We start from the raw sequence: 20664 nt of genomic DNA on the forward strand, positions 1-20664 counted from the left end.
CCTACATTATTAACCAAATGATCTCATTAACAAATCTTTACACATTTCAACCACCTACCTTCCTTCTAACATCAATCACAACAACTAATACACTTAACTCAGTCCCAAACACTTTTCTTATTCCTTCCTCAACACCTCGCCCTATATAACCTATCTTACAATATTAAATTTAAATACCTAACTGACAACCCCCCCCCCCACCACCAACAACACCTCCCAAGGTAGCTCCTCAGGACCCCTCTCCCCCTGCCCCCTCCCCCACCAACGCCCCCCCCACCAACAACACCTCCCAAGGTAGCTCCTCAGGGCCCCTCCCCCACCAACCCCCCCCCCCCCACCAACAACACCTCCCAAGGTAGCTCCTCAGGGCCCCTCTCCCCCACCATCTAACCCCCCCCCCCCTATCCCCCATACCGCCCCCTCCATCCCCCACCCCCTCCCCCCCCCAACCCAACACAGAAAATGGCGGCCACAACGCTATATTTAACCAGCCAAAACCTTCGGTCCTTCGCCTATGTGCTATTTATTCCTGAAATAAAACGAGGGAAAAAAACAAACCGGATTTTCCTTCCCTAGTAAAACATGTATTTTACAGAACGAGGCCTAAAATAGCACATATTGGATATTGCATTGCTTGTTTACCATTCACAAACTCATTTGGAAACACCACACTAATTATTAATTAATACATACTTTTAAACACACACACACACACACACACACATGTCAGTTAGCCTAAAATCTCCAATATTCATTCATAAAACTGCCTCACGGGACTGCAACCTTATCAAATAAAGCTGTCAGGTCTTTCTAACTGTCAACACAAATTAACAACTTCACATCTCAATCATTGCAACTGTTGATAAATAGACACTAACTAACCTTGCTATGAGATATAAATACAAGTGCCAAATTTGATTCAGAAGGCAACTCCAGCGTGGCCTAGTCGGATAGAACAAGTTCCTAATCCGGATAGATCTGCGTTCGAGCCTGTCGGAACGGTTGCAAGTACAGGGCACAGATTTCTCTGTGTGTCCCCTCCTGTAGGAGCATCAGTTTCGATAGATTCTCTGGATAGCCGAAGATTGATTGACCGACTCCTTGGAATGTGGGGAAGGGTTGAAGTCCGGGGGGCCACGGACGGATACCTGGATCCACTGACCTCGGGCAGGTCTTTCAATCCACCTGGATTTCAGGTGGGGAGAAGGGAGGCAATTTGGGTCGACACAAATAGCTTCCTGGACCCAAAACCCCATGGATACACGGACACGGACACTCACACGGACACACACACGGACACTCATGGACTCTGACACGAACCGAAGGTTCGTGTCAGATAATAAGAAGGGAGGTTAGGTTAGGTTGGTTAGGTTAGGTTAGGTTGGTTAGGTTAGGTTGGTTAAGTAGGTTGGTTGGTTAGGTTAGGTTGCTTAGGTTAGGTTGGTTAGGTTAGGTTGCTTAGGTTAGGTTGATTAGGTTAGGTTGGTTGATTAGGTTAGGTTGCTTAGGTTGCTTAGGTTGGTTAGGTTGCTTAGGTTGGTTAGGTTGCTTAGGTTGGTTAGGTTGCTAAGGCTGGTTAGGTTGCTTAGGTTGGTTAGGTTGGTTGCTTAGGTTGGTTAGGTTGGTTGCTTAGGTTGGTTGGTTGGTTAGGTTAGGTTAGGTTGGTTAGGTTAGGTTGGTTAGGTTAGGTTAGGTTGGTTAGGTTAGGTTGGTTAGGTTAGGTTAGGTTAGGTTGGTTAGGTTAGGTTAGGTTGGTTAGGTTAGGTTGGTTAGGTTGGTTGCTTAGGTTGGTTGGTTGGTTAGGTTAGGTTAGGTTGGTTAGGTTAGGTTAGGTTGGTTAGGTTAGGTTAGGTTGGTTAGGTTAGGTTAGGTTGGTTAGGTTAGGTTGGTTAGGTTGGTTGGTTAGGTTAGATTGGTTGATTGGTTAGGTTGGTTGGTTAGGTTAGGTTAGGTTAGGTTGGTTGGTTAGATTGGTTGGTTAGATTAGGTTAGGTTGGTTAGGTTAGGTTGGTTAGGTTGGGTTGGGTTGGATGGTTAGGTTAGGTTGCTTAGGTTGGTTGGTTGGTTGGTTAGGTTGGTTGCTAAGGTTGGTTGGTTAAGTGGATTAGGTTGGTTGGTTAGGTTGGATGGTTAGGTTAGGTTGCTTAGGTTGGTTGCTAAGGTTGGTTGGTTAAGTGGGTTAGGTTAGTTGGTTAGGTTGGTTGATTAGGTTGGTTGGTTAGGTTGGTTAGTTGGTTAGGTAGATGATTGGTTAGGTTGGTTAGTTTAAGTTGGTTAGGTTAGTTTGTTAGACTGGTTAGGTTGGTTAGAATTAGAATTAGGTTAGAATTAGAATTAGGTTAGAATTTGAGGTTAGAATTTTAGGTTAGAACAAGCATAATTATGGTTTAATAAGCAATTTAGATAATATGTAAGCTTAGGTTGGTTAGGGTTGATTGGTTAGGGTATGTTGGTAAGGTACAGTTAAGGTTGGTTATTTTGTGGTTGGTTAGGTGTAATATTTGTATTATTCCACCGACTGATATATATATATATATATTTAAATATATATATATATATATATATATATATATATATATATATATATATATATATATATATATATATATATACACACACATTTTTAGGTTAATTTAGGCTAGGAAATAGGCTACGTTTGTAGAAATAGAAATAGGTAAAAACATTATAAAAAATGAATCAAGTATAAATTATAAATTATTTAAAAACAATAAAAAAATAGACAAAAAAAATTGCTTGAATTTTAGGTAACGTGTCTTATCACCGAATGCCTCTGTTCACCTAGCAGTAAATAGGTATCCAGGAGTTAGTTAGGTTAGGTTATGTTAGATTAGCTTAGGTTAGATTAGGTTAGGTTAGATTAGGTTTGGTTAGGTTAGGTTAGATTAGGTTAGGTTGGTTTAGGGTAGGTTTGTAGAAGTAGGGCTGTAAATGTTAGTAGCCTTTCCTATCACCGAATGCCTCTGTTCACCTAGCAGTAAATAGGTATCCAGGAGTTAGTTAGGTTAGGTTATGTTAGATTAGCTTAGGTTAGGTTAGATTAGGTTAGGTTAGGTTAGGTTAGATTTGGTTAGGTTGGTTTAGGGTAGGTTTGTAGAAGTAGGGCTGTAAATGTTAGTAGCCTTTCCTATCACCGAATGTCTCTGTTCACCTAGCAGTAAATAGGTATCCAGGAGTTAGTTAGGTTAGGTTATGTTAGATTAGCTTAGGTTAGGTTAGATTAGGTTAGGTTAGGTTAGGTTAGATTAGGTTAGGTTGGTTTAGGGTAGGTTTGTAGAAGTAGGGCTGTAAATGTTAGTAGCCTTTCCTATCACCGAATGTCTCTGTTCACCTAGCAGTAAATAGGTATCCAGGAGTTAGTTAGGTTAGGTTATGTTAGATTAGCTTAGGTTAGGTTAGATTAGGTTAGGTTAGGTTAGGTTAGATTAGGTTAGGTTGGTTTAGGGTAGGTTTGTAGAAGTAGGGCTGTAAATGTTAGTAGCCTTTCCTATCACCGAATGTCTCTGTTTACCTAGCAGTAAATAGGTATCCAGGAGTTAGTTAGGTTAGGTTATGTTAGATTAGCTTAGGTTAGGTTGGGTTAGGTTAGGTGAGGTTAGGTTAGGTTAGTTTAGACTAGGAAATAGACTAGGTTTGTAGAAATAGAAATAGAAATAGAAAAAGGGCTGTAGTTGTTGGTAGCCTTTCCTATCACCGAATGTCTCTGTTCACCTAGCAGTAAATAGGTATCCAGGAGTTAGTAAGCTAGCTACTTGGGGCGTGGTGAGTGAGTGAGGGTTAGTCACTAGTTGGACCTTGTGGGGTGGTGGGTGTTGGAGACCACTATAAGCCTAACATGTATAAAGTGCCTGTCTGCCTGTCCCCCGACTCAATGATGTTACAATTATTGACTAAATGAAGCCTAAGAGAGCATATGCAAGGCCTAAGATGAGTCATTTGTCAGCAGCAACTTGTGCGAGATCAATGGCAGCGGTGGCATCCCAACATTTCTATTTTGGAGCAACAGTAGTAGTAGTCCATTTGTTGTTGGTTAAATTGACTAAATAGTTGCAATAAGTACTATCATTAATGGAGAATTGGCTGCTATGTGTGAGTATCCTCCGCCTGCCTGCCCGCCCGCCGCAGTTACCAGTATCCTGACTCACTCACTCACTCACATGTGATTACTTACTACTTGTATACAATAGCAACGGCCATACTACCTACCTACCTATCACCTTGAGAACACTGCGTCTCTTCCCATACATCTGTCAGGTTAAACACCGTTGACTTTGGTTAGTACTTGGATGGGTGACCTGCCTGGGAACACCAACTGCTGCTGCTGTTAGTATACATATTTGGGCAGTCTCTGTGGGTCAGTGTATGTGTGTGTGTGTGTGTGTGTGTGTGTGTGTGTGTGTGTGTGTGTGTGTGTGTGTGTGTGTGTGTGTGTGTGTGTGTGTGTGTGTGTGTGTGTGTGTACAAGAATGTCGCACATGGAAATGTGTACATGCCATTTTAATAATAGTTTACCATCCATGAAGAAAACGTCTACCTGTTTGTCAGTCCATTGTCTCTCTCTGCCGGCCGGTCGGCCTACCTACCTGCTAAAACTTGGCCTCTTAATATACTGTTGAATATCTATCTCCAGTGATCACTTACCCTTAATTCCTACATTATTAACCAAATGATCTCATTAACAAATCTTTACACATTTCAACCACCTACCTTCCTTCTAACATCAATCACAACAACTAATACACTTAACTCAGTCCCAAACACTTTTCTTATTCCTTCCTCAACACCTCGCCCTATATAACCTATCTTACAATATTAAATTTAAATACCTAACTGACAACCCCCCCCCCACCACCAACAACACCTCCCAAGGTAGCTCCTAGTAGTAGGGATGGCTCCACACAGACGATTTTTTTTTTCAGGTCAAATATCGTCTGTGTGCCCCAAGGGTTTCAGGTCCAAAGGGAAAATATCGTCTGTGGGCCCCAAGGGTTTCAGGTAAATTTAGAAATATCGTCTGTGTGGAGCCAGGGTTTTCAGGTGAATTTTTGGAGTCACAGATTTGGAAGTAAGGATTTCTTATAACGAAAAATAATGTCATACAAGTTTGTTAAAGTTCTTATGAGAAAAATAATTTCCGAGACTTAGAAGTTTGTTAAGGCCTTATGGGAGAAATTCAAATAACGTGTGTAGCACTTTAGGGTTTCCATGAGAACTCTATGGACATATTTTACATGTTTTCAACTTACAAAATCGTCTATGTAAGCCTTAGTTATTCATATAAATTTAGAAAATCACCTGTGTAAGTCATGGTTTTCAAGTCTCGTACATCACACCCCCTCCCTCCCCCCTTACCTCGCAATCTGTCGCGTCACCTTTATTTACTTTGCGCCCAGCCAGCCAGTCGGCTCTTAATCTTATCTTATCTTATCCGTAATATCTGGACCGTCCCTCCTCTCTCTCTCTCTCTCCCTCCTCTCTCTCTCTCCTCTTCATATTATTCCCTCTTGCTATTTTCTGACATACTAATATTTTATTCCTTTTTCATTAACCAGTCAGTTTTATACAAATCAACCGAAGCATCTCAATGTAACCTTTAATACTGAAAACTGCCTCAGAGACTATCTAAGCTGGCCCCAGCTACCTGCCCCAGGCTATCTGCCCGAGGCAATCATCACCTGATTATCCGCCCCAGACATCTACCAGTCATTGTCGGCGTTCGCCACCGTAATAATTTATATATATATATATACATTAAGCGTTAATAAAACTTATTTATTTATTTATAATTTATTTAGTCATCTAATTCATAGTTTACACAATTTATAATAAAAGAGTTTATCCCCCGTATTCGCCAATCATTCTCGCTATTAATAAAACAGCCAAACGCTCACTCAGGGGCACACTATCGTTATTACGCTCATTCAGGGGCCCCCTCAGATCGCCAAAGTCTCAGAGGCCTACACTTTCAGTCTACATTCAATCTTCATCCTGTTCACAAGGTTCCCCTAGCCTAGTCATATCATCATGTCAGTGTGTCCTCTGTGCCTGTCTCCTATCAACAACGAAATCGTTCATGTGTGTCAAACACGATGTTTAACATGCCTCGGTGAAATGTCCATCAACGCTCTTCAAGAATGCAGACTATACTGTATAGGATGCAACGGGCCTACACCGCCTGGACATTTTGACGTAACCTGTACCAGCTGTGGGCAACTCTATTGTGCAAATCGTAAGTACCTCTTTTTCTCGCACATTCAATAAACTTTCAAAGAAAATATATATCCGAAACACACATACATACATACAGACAGTCAATTTATATATATATTATTTTCATTTCAGTTCATGGTTCTACTTCATGCCCATACTGTCGTTTCTCCGTTAACCGGGAACCTCCTACCGAAGCCAGAAACATCATTGAACCTCCACCCAAACGCCGTCGCATCATAAATAACCGTACGTTTTCACAATAATTTTCGTAATTTTAAAAGTTAATAATTGTATTTTTAACAAGTGTATAAACAAGTAATAAGTACTCATACAGAAAAAATATTTCCATTACAGGAGTTCCTATTCGTGATCAAGAGAATCTCATACTTGGTGGAATCAACATCCCAGCTCGTAAGTAATATTATTATTTATCTGTAATTCAGTTTTTCCTCTTATTTAAACTTTTTGTTTTTCCTCTTAATAATAATTCCTCTTATTTACACGATATTTTCCTATTAAGGTTTTCAAATCCTCTTAATGTTTCAAATTTGTTTTCCTCTTAATGTTTATTCATTGCTAATATTATATTACAGAATCGCCCCTGGATTCAACCCAACCCTCTGAGTGGAGCACACCTGTACGCAGTCAACCCCAGCTGTCCCAGGAGCTAGAAGAAGATGCACCAGACGGCAACCAGCATGCATCTTCAGATGAAGAAGAAGAAGAAGACAATCAACCCCCTGTTCACGACATATCAGATGAAGAAGTCAACGCTCCAGATTCCCCAGAGGTACTTAACTTAGATAACGTTGTTCCGCGAGTGTTAGAAGTCATTAACCATTTCGAAGGTTCTTTCTCGAGACATTCGTTCTCCATTCCCGGACATTTAGACGCTGACCCCAGCGTATATATAAATAGGTATAGGGAATTTTTTATAGAATATATAGACAATCAGTTCAGACAAATACAGGAAGAATTCCCTCCCTCATTTCACATTTACCCTGATGTAAGCCTAATTTTGCAAAAACTTAATCATGCCGACGATCAATATGAAATATTAGATGAAGTATTTTCAATTAGAGGAGAAACTCAGACTGTTACACAGGAAGAGGTTGAAGTTCTCGTAAATTCATGGGTTGACGAAATGTCTGCTAAAATTGACGAATGCCTAAAAAATGTCCAATCCTCAAGTGTAGGAATTCATTCCATGTCAGGCTTTGCCATTAATTTTTCGTATATTCGCCACCCTATGCGCCTTGGATCTTACGTACCATATCCTGCAAAATTAAGGGGTAAAGAAACAGTATTTAATCCTGAAAGTGAAGGAGATGAGTGTTTGTTACAGTGCATTGCCGCATATAAAAACTTAGCATTGGGCAGGACCATGGATAACGTTAGACATCATTACAAAAACCTTCGATGGTGTAGAAGATTCGTAGTATGGGCAGATGAAATCAGATTCCCCGTATCATTTGATAACCTTAAGAAAATAGAAAAGCTTAACAAAATTTCTATTTATAATTATACAGTAACTCATGAAAGTAACAGATACTATCTTAGTTTAGCTAGGAAAAGCCAGGAAAAGTATACCGATAAAGTCCCTTTGTTGTTATTAGAAGGCAAGCATCTCTGTCTGATCAAGGACTTTGATAAATTTGTAAAGAGTATTAACCACCATTCTGAAAGGATTCCTAACACTCATAAATTCTGCAAAATTTGTCTTTTGCATGCTCCCTTAGATGAAATTCGGGCTCACGAAGAGTCATGCACTGTATCCCAAGTATTTTCATTCTATAACACTAATGATAAAATCAGTTTTAAAAATTACGGTAGGACCTATAGCCCAACTCACACCGCCTATTACGATTTTGAATGTCTATTAGACCGTCAAAATCCTAGAGGCATGGTGGAATGTAAGCATAAAGCAATTGCTTATGCTTACATGATTTTAGACAGGGAATTCAATGTCGTAGAAACGTATTCATACGTAGGCCCAGACGCTGTCAATCATTTTATTACAAAGCTAGAAGCCTCATGGAAAGCTATTCATGCTCAGCTCCCCAACTTCCCTAAGAACTTGTCTAGAGAACAGGAAAGAATGTTTCAAAGCCAAAATACGTGTCAATTGTGTCATCAAACTTTCAAGAATAAGAAAGATAAACATAGACATCATAATCATGTTATTCAGGAAAATAATTACTTAGGTGCTTATTGTGCTCGTTGCAATTTACAATGTAAAAATACTCGTAGATACTTGACCACATTTTCCCATAATGCTGCCTATGATCTTGGAATTATACTTAAAGAACTGTCCAAAAATCCTCACCGCGATGTAGAAATTCTAACCAAGGAAGGATTGAAATTTATGCAAGTCATCATAGGTAAACTTAAATTCCTAGATAGCCTAGCTCTCCTTAATGGGTCATTAGGAACCTTAGCAAGCGAGCACGTTGCCGGTAAGAAACCCACCAAGTACACTGAACACATACTAAATGGCGTATCCGATGAAGCTAAAGCTCTGTTAATTAAAGGTAAGCAAAGCCTATGTTATGATTATATTTCTTCCATGGACGTGTTAGATGAACCTCAGCTCCCTTCGCGAGATAAGTTTTACAATGTTTTACATGACTCTCCACTGTCTGAAGAAGATTATAACAATGCTCTTAAAGTATTTAATTTAGGGAACTGTACAAACATCAAGGATTACCTCATGTTATATTTAAAAGTTGACGTGGGAATGCTAGTTGATATATTTACACTTTGGCGAACATCACTGAAAGAAATTTATGAACTAGATATTGTTTTCTATGTATCACTTCCTAGTTATGCTTGGGACGCTTTCTTATTTAAATCAAAAGTTGTACTTGACTATGTGTATGATCAGAATATATATGATTTGTTGAGAAGGAATCTTAGAGGAGGGTTCACATCTTCCATTAGACAATTTACACAGGCTGTTAACGAGCACACTACATCTAACCCCAGCTCTGATGACGATACTCACATTTTGTACCTCGACTTTAACAGCTTATATGCAGCGTGCATGGCTGAGGTACTTCCCCAGGGAGGGATTAGACAATTAACTGACCTTGAGCGGGATACCTTATTAGGGCAAGGGTTACAACATATCCCCTGTAATCAAGACAAAGGCTATTGGATTTTATGCGATACAAAACATGTATCTCCCGAGGTAGCCAGGTATACTGATGATCTGCCCCTTGTACTGTCTCATACTAATATAACGGAGGAGTTTTTGTCAGAGTACAGTAAGAAAACCCTTAATGATGAAAAACGTAAGCTCCCACCTAAAAATACAAAGTTAATTGCATCCCACTTGCCCCAAAACGACTACTTAGTAAGCCTTGATTTCCTGCAATTGCTATTAAAACTTGGACTAGAAGTTGAACGAGTAAAAACAATCTATGAATTTAATCAGGCTCCCTATTTAAAAGATTTTATTTCAACCAACATTCGAGAACGAGCCAATACCACCTGTAAAGTTAAAGGAAAAGCTTTTAAACTCATAAGTAATAGTCTGTACGGGAAATCAATGACAAATATATCTCGATATGCTAATACTCACCATCTAGTAACGACAAAACATTCATTCTTAACTCATGCAAGAAACCCTTTGTATAAACGAGCTGTCTCTTTAGGTCAAGATAGGGTTCTCTGTACAGTAATGAAAGACATCCTTAAAGTTACCACTCCTTCTTACATGGGATATCAGATCTTGCAGATAGCCAAGAGGCGTTTATACGAGTTCTGGTATAATGTAGTTAAAGCCCATTATGGGGAGAGAGCTAGACTAATTTATACGGATACAGACTCATTCATATTTACTCTGACCTGTAAAGATGCTTTCCAAGAAATGACAAAAGCTCCTCTAGTAGATTATATGGATTTCATTAATTTTGACAAAGATCGTCCCATGTATTCTGCTACTCGCAAAGGTGAACTAGGACTCCTCAAGTCAGAAGTAAAGCAGAAAATCATAACTGAATTAATTGCACTCAAGCCTAAAACTTACTCTCTCCTAACCCTTGATAATGAACATTTATGTAAATGTAAAGGGATTCCTTATCACCAACAAAAGAAAATAACGCATGCATCTTTTCAGAACACATTAGAGACAAATACAACTTTTAATTTTGTATCCCGATCTATTCGTAATGTTAATGGACAGATATGCACGTGTAAAACAACTAAGCGCGGTCTGTCAGCTTTTGATGACAAGAGGTACCTCATTAGTCCCACAGAGTCATTAGCTTACGGTCACCCAGACATTCCAGAGCGTGAGGTACAGGTACAGGTAGAGGAAGAGGTACAGGAAGAGGTACAGGTAGAGGAAGAGGTACAGGTAGGGGATCCAGTAATTGTAGATAATCCCCAACCAAGACGTCAATTGTTCCCCATTTTTAATCTTTGGGAAAAGCGGGATAGAGTCGCTCAGCAATTATTCCCTAACAACAACTAAGTCTGTTACTGTATTGTCTATGTATTATCTATAACTATATTCAAATGTCTTTTATATTATATTGGCTATGATTTGTTACTGTATTGGATATGAAATGACTATGATTTTATTGGCTGTGATATTGTATATTCTATGATTTTATTACTGTATTGGATATGAAATGACTATGATTTTATTGGCTGTGATATTGTATATTCTATGATTTTATTACTGTATTGGATATGAAATGACTATGATTTTATTGGCTGTGATATTGTATATTCTATGATTTTATTACTGTATTGGATATGAAATGACTATGATTTTATTGGCTATGATATTGTATATTCTATGATTTTATTACTGTATTGGATATGTTATGACTATGATTTTATTGGTTATGTTTAAATAAAACTCGAATGTAGATTTTGTTTAAATACTCCTTTCATTATATATTTGTAGTTAGTCTATTGAATCCTAGCAACATGGAAGGGCAGAAAAAAGTTATTACTGAATCCCAGTTGAATATATTTAGTGAACCGTCAAGAATTATTATTGCTGGATTTTCAAATGGTGGGAAGAGCTATTTATGTGCTAAAATGATAGAGAAATATCAGCAGAACTTTGCAAAAATAATTATCTGTGGAAGCGGGTATAAAGAGTTGAGAACTAATCCACTCATTAAACATAAGATATCTTTTTACTCTGAAATTGTAAACCCTTTAGACGATCGTGATCCAGAAGACACATCTCATATATTAGTTGTTTATGATGACTTGTATGTTGAATCTACAAACTCTAAAATAGTAAGTGATATATTTACTAAGGGACGGCATGAGAACATCTCTGTTATTTTTATAACCCAAAATATATTTTTCAGTGGGAAATTTTCTAGATCTATAAGTTTAAATGCTTCTCATTTTATTCTGCTTAAATCAAGAGACTTGTCCCAGATAGAAACATTAGGCAGACAAATATTCGGAAAACAAGATGCCAAGAAATTTTTAGATATATATAAGAAAGTGATTTCTCGACAGTATGGGTATTTACTTGTTGACTTGGGCGTTAAAACACCTGAATCCATAATATTTAGGGGAAATATTGTAAATGAACCCCCATATGAAATAGTGTATCAATGGTGAACATTACACAAGCTCTTAATAAGATATACAATGACCCCAAGTCCATAGGTGGGTTTGGTGGCGTTTTAAAATTGTATAAGGCTGCAAAGAAAACAATCCCTGAAATAACTATAAAAGATGTGAAAGACTATTTAAAAACGTCTAATGCATATACCTTACATCTATTAAAAAAACGTAAATTTAAACGAAGACGTATCTTAGCACCTAGACCTAAAGCTTTCTTTACCAGTGACTTGGCTGATATGACATTGTTAGCTAAGCACAACAATGATATTAAATATTTATTAGTTTGTGTTGATATATTTTCAAGGTTCGCACATGTAGTTCCACTATCCACTAAATCAGGTCAGAGTGTAAGTGAAGCCATGAAAGCTGTTCTGGATTTACCTTCATCAAAAGGTGTAAGGAAGCTTAACACTGATAAGGGCGGTGAATTCTATAATAAATATATGAAACGATTGTTAGACAGTAAAAACATTGATCTGTACAGTGTATTTTCTCAGGAAACTAAAGCCAGCATTGCAGAGAGATTTATAAGAACATTGAAAACTAAGATATATAAATATTTAACGGCTTATAACACCTTAACCTATATAGATGTTTTACCTGATATGGTTAAAACGTATAATAGAACACCACATAGAGGATTAAAGGGGAAAATACCTATTGATGTACATGCTTTATCTTCGCCTCAAGATGTGACTAGGCAATTTAAGCTCATGTATAAAGGAGAGCAGCAGACTAAGCTGCGCATCAGTAATCATCTGTCTGTAGGAGATACAGTACGGCTTGCCTTATCTAATCGTATTTCAAAGTTCAAAAGAGGTTTTCATCAACAGAACACTAAGGAAATATTTACAATTGCTCAAATTGATACTAAACAACCCGTGCCTTTATATTATCTAAAGGACTTAAATAATAGACTTATAGAAGGCGGATTTTATAGAGAGGAATTGACTCCCACCTACTTGTCAGATACATTTGAAATTGAGAGAATTATAAGTAAACGTAAAGTTGGTAATACTACTTTATATAAAGTTAGATACGTCGGTTACGACAGTTCATTTGATCAGTGGGTGAATTCAGATGACGTGAAGAAACTATGAAGAAGCAGCCCTTAGTTAGAAAGTATCGTGGATTTATTGAACTATTAGCTAGATTAGGTTATAATTCTAGGAAAAAGTTAATTAAGACTCTTAAAAAGGAACATATACTTTGCTTATCAGAAATATTTAATAATTTCTTAAAAAATAAAATTGAAGTTGGGAAGCCTATTTTAAAGAGACTTTCTAAATATAGAGCTCTACTCCATACATTAGCCTGTAAGAAGTAGGCTATTTCACTCAAGAAAGACATATTAACAAGTAAAAGAGGAGGTAATTTATTGGGCATTTTACTTCCCATAGCTATAAATTTCATTTCAAGGCTATTTAATAAGGAATAATGAAAGAATTCTATCTTGTACCACGAAAAGCTATTGATCAACAGAAGCCTACGGCAGTGAGTGTTGAGAAGCCTACGACGACAGTGAGAACAAATCCTGTTATACAACACTTGATAGACTTAAGATTAAAGCTTAAGGATTATGATTTTGCTGTCTCCTTGTTAAATTATTTTAATACAACTGGACTTGTAAAGTGGGATGAGGAAGGGAACATTACATCGCCAGTTACTGGGCTCAATATTGTTGATGACGTTATAGGCAGGATGTGCACTCCGAAATTGTTATTCCCAGAAGATAAACTGCCAATTGCAAAGTTGTTCTTCTCTTTGACATCTACACCTAAGAATTTATTTAGAAATGTAGATGCGAAAAATCAAGTGTTTTCTCCTCCAAGTTTGAAGAGGAAGATCAAGGCTGTAGATGAAGGAGAGTCTACCTGGATATCATATTAAGGTGAGTTTCTGTTTATTTTTATCATTTACTAATAGTCTACAGGATGGATAGTTACGTTATATATGCAGCGAGTAACTCTGATACTGATGTATTTAAAAACAATGCTCCTAATGCTTTTGAAAATAGATTACATAATCAGCTGCCTTTAGACCCGAATAAAGCTTATGAAGTGTGCCTGAAGAATATATTCCTGCCTCCATCTTATTTCGCTGTTAGGAGGAATGACCCGGAAAGTTGTATTTCAGTTCAACTTCTAGTGTCTAATAAAAGTTTATCTGATTTGAGTACGGTGAATACATCTTTCACTTTAAAGTCGGATATTTTAGCCAGTGATAATTGCATAGAGCTAACGACTATTTTAAATAGAGAAATTTCTACTATATTTTCAAAAGGTTCACTGAGTTTTATAGGACCTGTACTTAATTATAATTTCCCAGATCACGGGGACGTTTATATGAAATATGATTCGAGTATTAATCGAATTAAGTTTAATGCAGCATTTAGTGAGAAGTTGTTAAAATTATTTATTACAAAGGATGGAAAATTAGTTGTTAGAATTTCTTTATCTTTCGGTCGAAATATATGTAAAGTTATTGGAGCTGAAGTAGGTAAAGCCTATGATATTTTTATTATGAATAAGCCACCTAATAACAGGTTATTTGTACAAGATACTTGCTATTATCATCCTAGGCCAGGAGGCCGTATAGATTTCTTGTGTGTATATTGTGATAAGGTGCAGCCCACCATGTTTGGTAATCAGATTGTAAATATCTTGGATGTTGTTTCGTTTCAAAGTAATGTAACACACAGGAAATTATATAAACCTTTAAATACGACTAATATTGATGGCATCAGTATTAGATTAACAGATCAAGATGGGGAGCCTGTATATTTTGAAAAGGATGGATGTACGATTGCAGTATTACATATTAGACCCGTTGATATATAATGGCATGAGTAGAGGGAGTTTATCATTCTCTCTTGGCCTGTTTAAACATGAGGGTCGGGTTTGTACCGCTGTCTGTTGACGAGGTAGGGCGATTTATCGCTCCTCGAGGGAAGAGAGGTGGAGCACTGGGCGATATTACTGTTTTTGATAGAAGACATTTAAGAGGAGGTGGAATATTAAGTTTCTTAACTGGTCTAGCTCGTAGAGCAACTCCTTTCCTATTAAAAACTATTATGCCAGCTGCATTGACAATGGGACAGAATGTTTTGCAGGATATAAATGCTGGTCAAGGTACTTTGAAAGATTCAATTAGAAAACGCGGTATGGAAACATTGAAAAGTATAGGTCCTAAATTGTTAGCAGGTGGCCGAGTAACGAAAAGAAAAAAAACGAAAAGACCTGCCTATATAAAGAAAATGGATAGATATAAAGACGTGTTTTCATAAAAACAGTACTAGTTGTATGCTAGACGCAGACATGATGAGTGTAAATGCTCCTAGTGCAGCATTGCAAGTTCCTTTAGAAAATTATACAGCTGCTATAAGTGATGGCTTTCCTAAAGTTAGTCCTCATAGAATGGTTGAAAGTACGATATTTTCAAGACAGACACAGGATATTTTACCTGTGAATTCAAGTATTAACAATAAATTTAAAGACTCTTATATTGAATTCCGTATCCCGGGAGTTAAGGGTCAATTTATTGATCTTTCGAGCTTGACGCTAGAACTGATGGTTGAATTAACGGGACCTGACGGAATTACGGCTTTAGCGGATATTAAAAATGCATCAATAGTCAATGGTTTGTCCCAGACAATGTTTAAAGCTGTAACTGTTTATTTAAATGAGCAAGTGGTGGAAACTAATTCACTATTTTCATATTTATCATATGTAAAGCTAATGACGACGCTTTCTGAATGTAAAGCTGAAAGATTTAAAGAACTGACGTATTTCTATAATGATGTTTTCCCTGAAAAATATGATGTAGATTATTTTAAGAATGCATCCGAAGACCTTAAATCTAGATTTGTAAAGTTAAAAACTGAGAGAGTAAATTGTTGCTTTAAACTGCTATTGGACATTACAACTTTGAGCGAATATCTTTTGGATGGAATTGATATTCGTTTGAGATTAGAACTTAACAGTGATCCGTGGGTTATAAACAGTATTGAATCTGGATATAAGTTTAACATAAAACTAGCTAGAATGTGGATTGATCGGATAACTCCATTTGCATCTGGATTGGAGGCTATTAATAGAGCTCTGGCTGAACAAAATACACCAGTTACATATACGTTTGATAAGACACTCCACAAGACGTTCATTCTTGGTAATGGGCAGCAGAGATTAAGTATTGACCAGCCATGGGGGAGCATTATCCCAGATAAATTATTTATTATGATGATGGATATGGAAGCAATATCAGGAGCGTATACACTTAATCCACTTTATTTCGATCACTGCGATTTATCTAATGTATATATTACACGTGATGGGACAAACTTATTTAATATAACTTGCAAGTTCCCGAATAAATGTTCGAAACTATACTACGAGACTCAAAATACAGTAGGCTTTAATGCTTGCAATACCTTGACATATAATTCATTTATAAAAGGAAGAACATTACTGGCATTTAGACTAACGCCTGAGGAATTGAGAGATACCCTTCCTATAGAGGCTTCGGGCAACCTGAGAATTACATTAGAATTTGCTGTTCCAGCGAAATCAAATAAAGTTATTATTTTATTCGGAATTACAACGGGAGTATTGAGAATTTATTCCGATAGGCGAGTTGTGTGTGATACAAGAGCATGAACTGCAAACAAATTAATACGGCATTGAACGATATGAAAGGTAGTAAAGCTAAATATATTGGATGCTATTTAGCGACGGATATATATAGAATAATGAAGCAAATAAGGGACAGACCGATTATGTTTATAATAAATACCTTAGGAAGAGACTCTAAGGAAGTAATGGGTCACTGGATTGCTGTATATAAATCTAAACGGAAAATAGTTATACTCGATTCATATGGAATAAATGTGTATTCGCCATATATTTCAGAGTTTTTAAATTATTATAAAGACTGTGATGTATACACGTTTACAGAGAGACTTCAGAGTTTAAATACTTACGTATGCGGGCTATATGCGATGTTTTTCTGTTACCATCTTTCAAACAAGGATCTAAAAACTGCAATAAAGCTATTTGAAACTAGTTTTACTTATGGAGAATATATGCAGAATGATAGGAACGTAATGAGGCTATCTTATGCTTTATTTAAAAATATGCCGAGCTGCTATGAAACGCTGTGTTATGATAAGAGCGATATTTGTTGGAAAATGTGCTTGGAGACGACTGGCTGAATGAGGCTATAACACATTATCTAACGGAAAATGGTGAGTACATTTGTTTCGAGGTTTTATGTGTCTGATAAATATTGTACATGTGTAAACGCTATCTGAAACTGTTATTCTTTATTTACAGAGATGAAGAGTGAATAGGACGGATATTATACAAGCGGATTGAGGAGCGAGCTTCTTAGAACTTCAGGCTAAATGAATCGTTTATTATAAATTGTGTAAACTATGAATTAGATGACTAAATAAATTATAAATAAATAAATAAGTTTTATTAACGCTTAATGTATATATATATATATATAAATTATTACGGTGGCGAACGCCGACAATGACTGGTAGATGTCTGGGGCGGATAATCAGGTGATGATTGCCTCGGGCAGATAGCCTGGGGCAGGTAGCTGGGGCCAGCTTAGATAGTCTCTGAGGCAGTTTTCAGTATTAAAGGTTACATTGAGATGCTTCGGTTGATTTGTATAAAACTGACTGGTTAATGAAAAAGGAATAAAATATTAGTATGTCAGAAAATAGCAAGAGGGAATAATATGAAGAGGAGAGAGAGAGAGGAGGGAGAGAGAGAGAGAGAGGAGGGACGGTCCAGATATTACGGATAAGATAAGATAAGATTAAGAGCCGACTGGCTGGCTGGGCGCAAAGTAAATAAAGGTGACGCGACAGATTGCGAGGTAAGGGGGGAGGGAGGGGGTGTGATGTACGAGACTTGAAAACCATGACTTACACAGGTGATTTTCTAAATTTATATGAATAACTAAGGCTTACATAGACGATTTTGTAAGTTGAAAACATGTAAAATATGTCCGTAGAGTTCTCATGGAAACCCTAAAGTGCTACACACGTTATTTGAATTTCTCCCATAAGGCCTTAACAAACTTCTAAGTCTCGGAAATTATTTTTCTCATAAGAACTTTAACAAACTTGTATGACATTATTTTCGTTATAAGAAATCCTTACTTCCAAATCTGTGACTCCAAAAATTCACCTGAAAACCCTGGCTCCACACAGACGATATTTCTAAATTTACCTGAAACCCTTGGGGCCCACAGACGATATTTTCCCTTTGGACCTGAAACCCTTGGGGCACACAGACGATATTTGACCTGAAAAAAAAATGGGGACCTGTGGCATGTCATCCCCACAGGGGTCCTCTGCCCAAAAAAAAATGGGGACCTGTGGCATGTCATCCCCACAGGGGTCCTCCGCCCAAAAAAAAAAATGGGGACCTGTGGCATGTCATCCCTACTACTGCTCCTCAGGACCCCTCTCCCCCTGCCCCCTCCCCCACCAACGCCCCCCCCACCAACAACACCTCCCAAGGTAGCTCCTCAGGGCCCCTCTCCCCCTGCCCCCTCCCCCACCAACCCCCCCCCCCACCAACACCTCCCAAGGTAGCTCCTCAGGGCCCCTCTCCCCCACCATCTAACCCCCCCCCCCTATCCCCCATACCGCCCCCTCCATCCCCCACCCCCTCCCCCCCCTCGCCCAACACAGAAAATGGCGGCCACAACGCTATATTTAACCAGCCAAAACCTTCGGTCCTTCGCCTATGTGCTATTTATTCCTGAAAATAAAACGAGGGAAAAAAACAAACCGGATTTTCCTTCCCTAGTAAAACATGTATTTTACAGAACGAGGCCTAAAATAGCACATATTGGATATTGCATTGCTTGTTTACCATTCACAAACTCATTTGGAAACACCACACTAATTATTATTTAATACATACTTTTAAACACACACACACACATGTCAGTTAGCCTAAAATCTCCAATATTCATTCATAAAACTGCCTCACGGGACTGCAACCTTATCAAATAAAGCTGTCAGGTCTTTCTAACTGTCAACACAAATTAACAACTTCACATCTCAATCATTGCAACTGTTGATAAATAGACACTAACTAACCTTGCTATGAGATATAAATACAAGTGCCAAAATTTGATTCAGAAGGCAACTCCCAGCGTGGCCTAGTCGGATAGAACAAGTTCCTAATCCGGATAGATCTGCGTTCGAGCCTGTCGGAACGGTTGCAAGTACAGGGCACAGATTTCTCTGTGTGTCCCCTCCTGTAGGAGCATCAGTTTCGATAGATTCTCTGGATAGCCGAAGATTGATTGACCGACTCCTTGGAATGTGGGGAAGGGTTGAAGTCCGGGGGGCCACGGACGGATACCTGGATCCACTGACCTCGGGCAGGTCTTTCAATCCACCTGGATTTCAGGTGGGGAGAAGGGAGGCAATTTGGGTCGACACAAATAGCTTCCTGGACCCAAAACCCCATGGATACACGGACACGGACACTCACACGGACACACACACGGACACTCATGGACTCTGACACGAACCGAAGGTTCGTGTCAGATAATAAGAAGGGAGGTTAGGTTAGGTTGGTTAGGTTAGGTTAGGTTGGTTAGGTTAGGTTGGTTAAGTAGGTTGGTTGGTTAGGTTAGGTTGCTTAGGTTAGGTTGGTTAGGTTAGGTTGCTTAGGTTAGGTTGATTAGGTTAGGTTGGTTGATTAGGTTAGGTTGCTTAGGTTGCTTAGGTTGGTTAGGTTGCTTAGGTTGCTTAGGTTGGTTAGGTTGCTTAGGTTGGTTAGGTTGCTAAGGCTGGTTAGGTTGCTTAGGTTGGTTAGGTTGGTTGCTTAGGTTGGTTAGGTTGGTTGCTTAGTTTGGTTGGTTGGTTAGGTTAGGTTAGGTTGGTTAGGTTAGGTTGGTTAGGTTAGGTTAGGTTGGTTAGGTTAGGTTGGTTAGGTTAGGTTAGGTTAGGTTGGTTAGGTTAGGTTAGGTTGGTTAGGTTAGGTTGGTTAGGTTGGTTGCTTAGGTTGGTTGGTTGGTTAGGTTAGGTTAGGTTGGTTAGGTTAGGTTAGGTGGTTAGGTTAGGTTAGGTTGGTTAGGTTAGGTTAGGTTGGTTAGGTTAAGTTAGGTTGGTTAGGTTAGGTTGGTTAGGTTGGTTGGTTAGGTTAGATTGGTTGATTGGTTAGGTTGGTTGGTTAGGTTAGGTTAGGTTAGGTTAGGTTGGTTGGTTAGATTGGTTGGTTAGATTAGGTTAGGTTGGTTAGGTTAGGTTGGTTAGGTTGGGTTGGGTTGGATGGTTAGGTTAGGTTGCTTAGGTTGGTTGGTTGGTTGGTTAGGTTGGTTGCTAAGGTTGGTTGGTTAAGTGGATTAGGTTGGTTGGTTAGGTTGGATGGTTAGGTTAGGTTGCTTAGGTTGGTTGCTAAGGTTGGTTGGTTAAGTGGGTTAGGTTAGTTGGTTAGGTTGGTTGATTAGGTTGGTTGGTTAGGTTGGTTAGTTGGTTAGGTAGATGATTGGTTAGGTTGGTTAGTTTAAGTTGGTTAGGTTAGTTTGTTAGACTGGTTAGGTTGGTTAGAATTAGAATTAGGTTAGAATTAGAATTAGGTTAGAATTTGAGGTTAGAATTTTAGGTTAGAACAAGCATAATTATGGTTTAATAAGCAATTTAGATAATATGTAAGCTTAGGTTGGTTAGGGTTGATTGGTTAGGGTATGTTGGTAAGGTACAGTTAAGGTTGGTTATTTTGTGGTTGGTTAGGTGTAATATTTGTATTATTCCACCGACTGATATATATATATATATATTTAAATATATATATA

At 38.2% G+C, this 20664-nt stretch overlaps 1 protein-coding gene across 1 annotated transcript; it reads left to right on the forward strand.

Annotated features, from left to right (window-relative positions):
* Window positions 1-6113: 6113 nt before the first annotated feature.
* LOC138361848 (uncharacterized) lies at window positions 6114-7621 on the forward strand (the record flags this gene model as incomplete). The annotated part of the gene is made up of 4 exons (XM_069320933.1): window positions 6114-6247; window positions 6361-6474; window positions 6583-6639; window positions 6822-7621. Coding segments are annotated over exons 1-4 (1089 nt in total), but the record flags the coding sequence as incomplete, so codon positions are not given.
* Between the last annotated feature and the right edge of the window lie 13043 nt (window positions 7622-20664).

The sequence above is a fragment of the Procambarus clarkii genome, unplaced genomic scaffold, assembly GCF_040958095.1.
Source record: "Procambarus clarkii isolate CNS0578487 unplaced genomic scaffold, FALCON_Pclarkii_2.0 HiC_scaffold_889, whole genome shotgun sequence".
NCBI classification, from domain to species: Eukaryota; Metazoa; Arthropoda; class Malacostraca; order Decapoda; family Cambaridae; genus Procambarus; species Procambarus clarkii.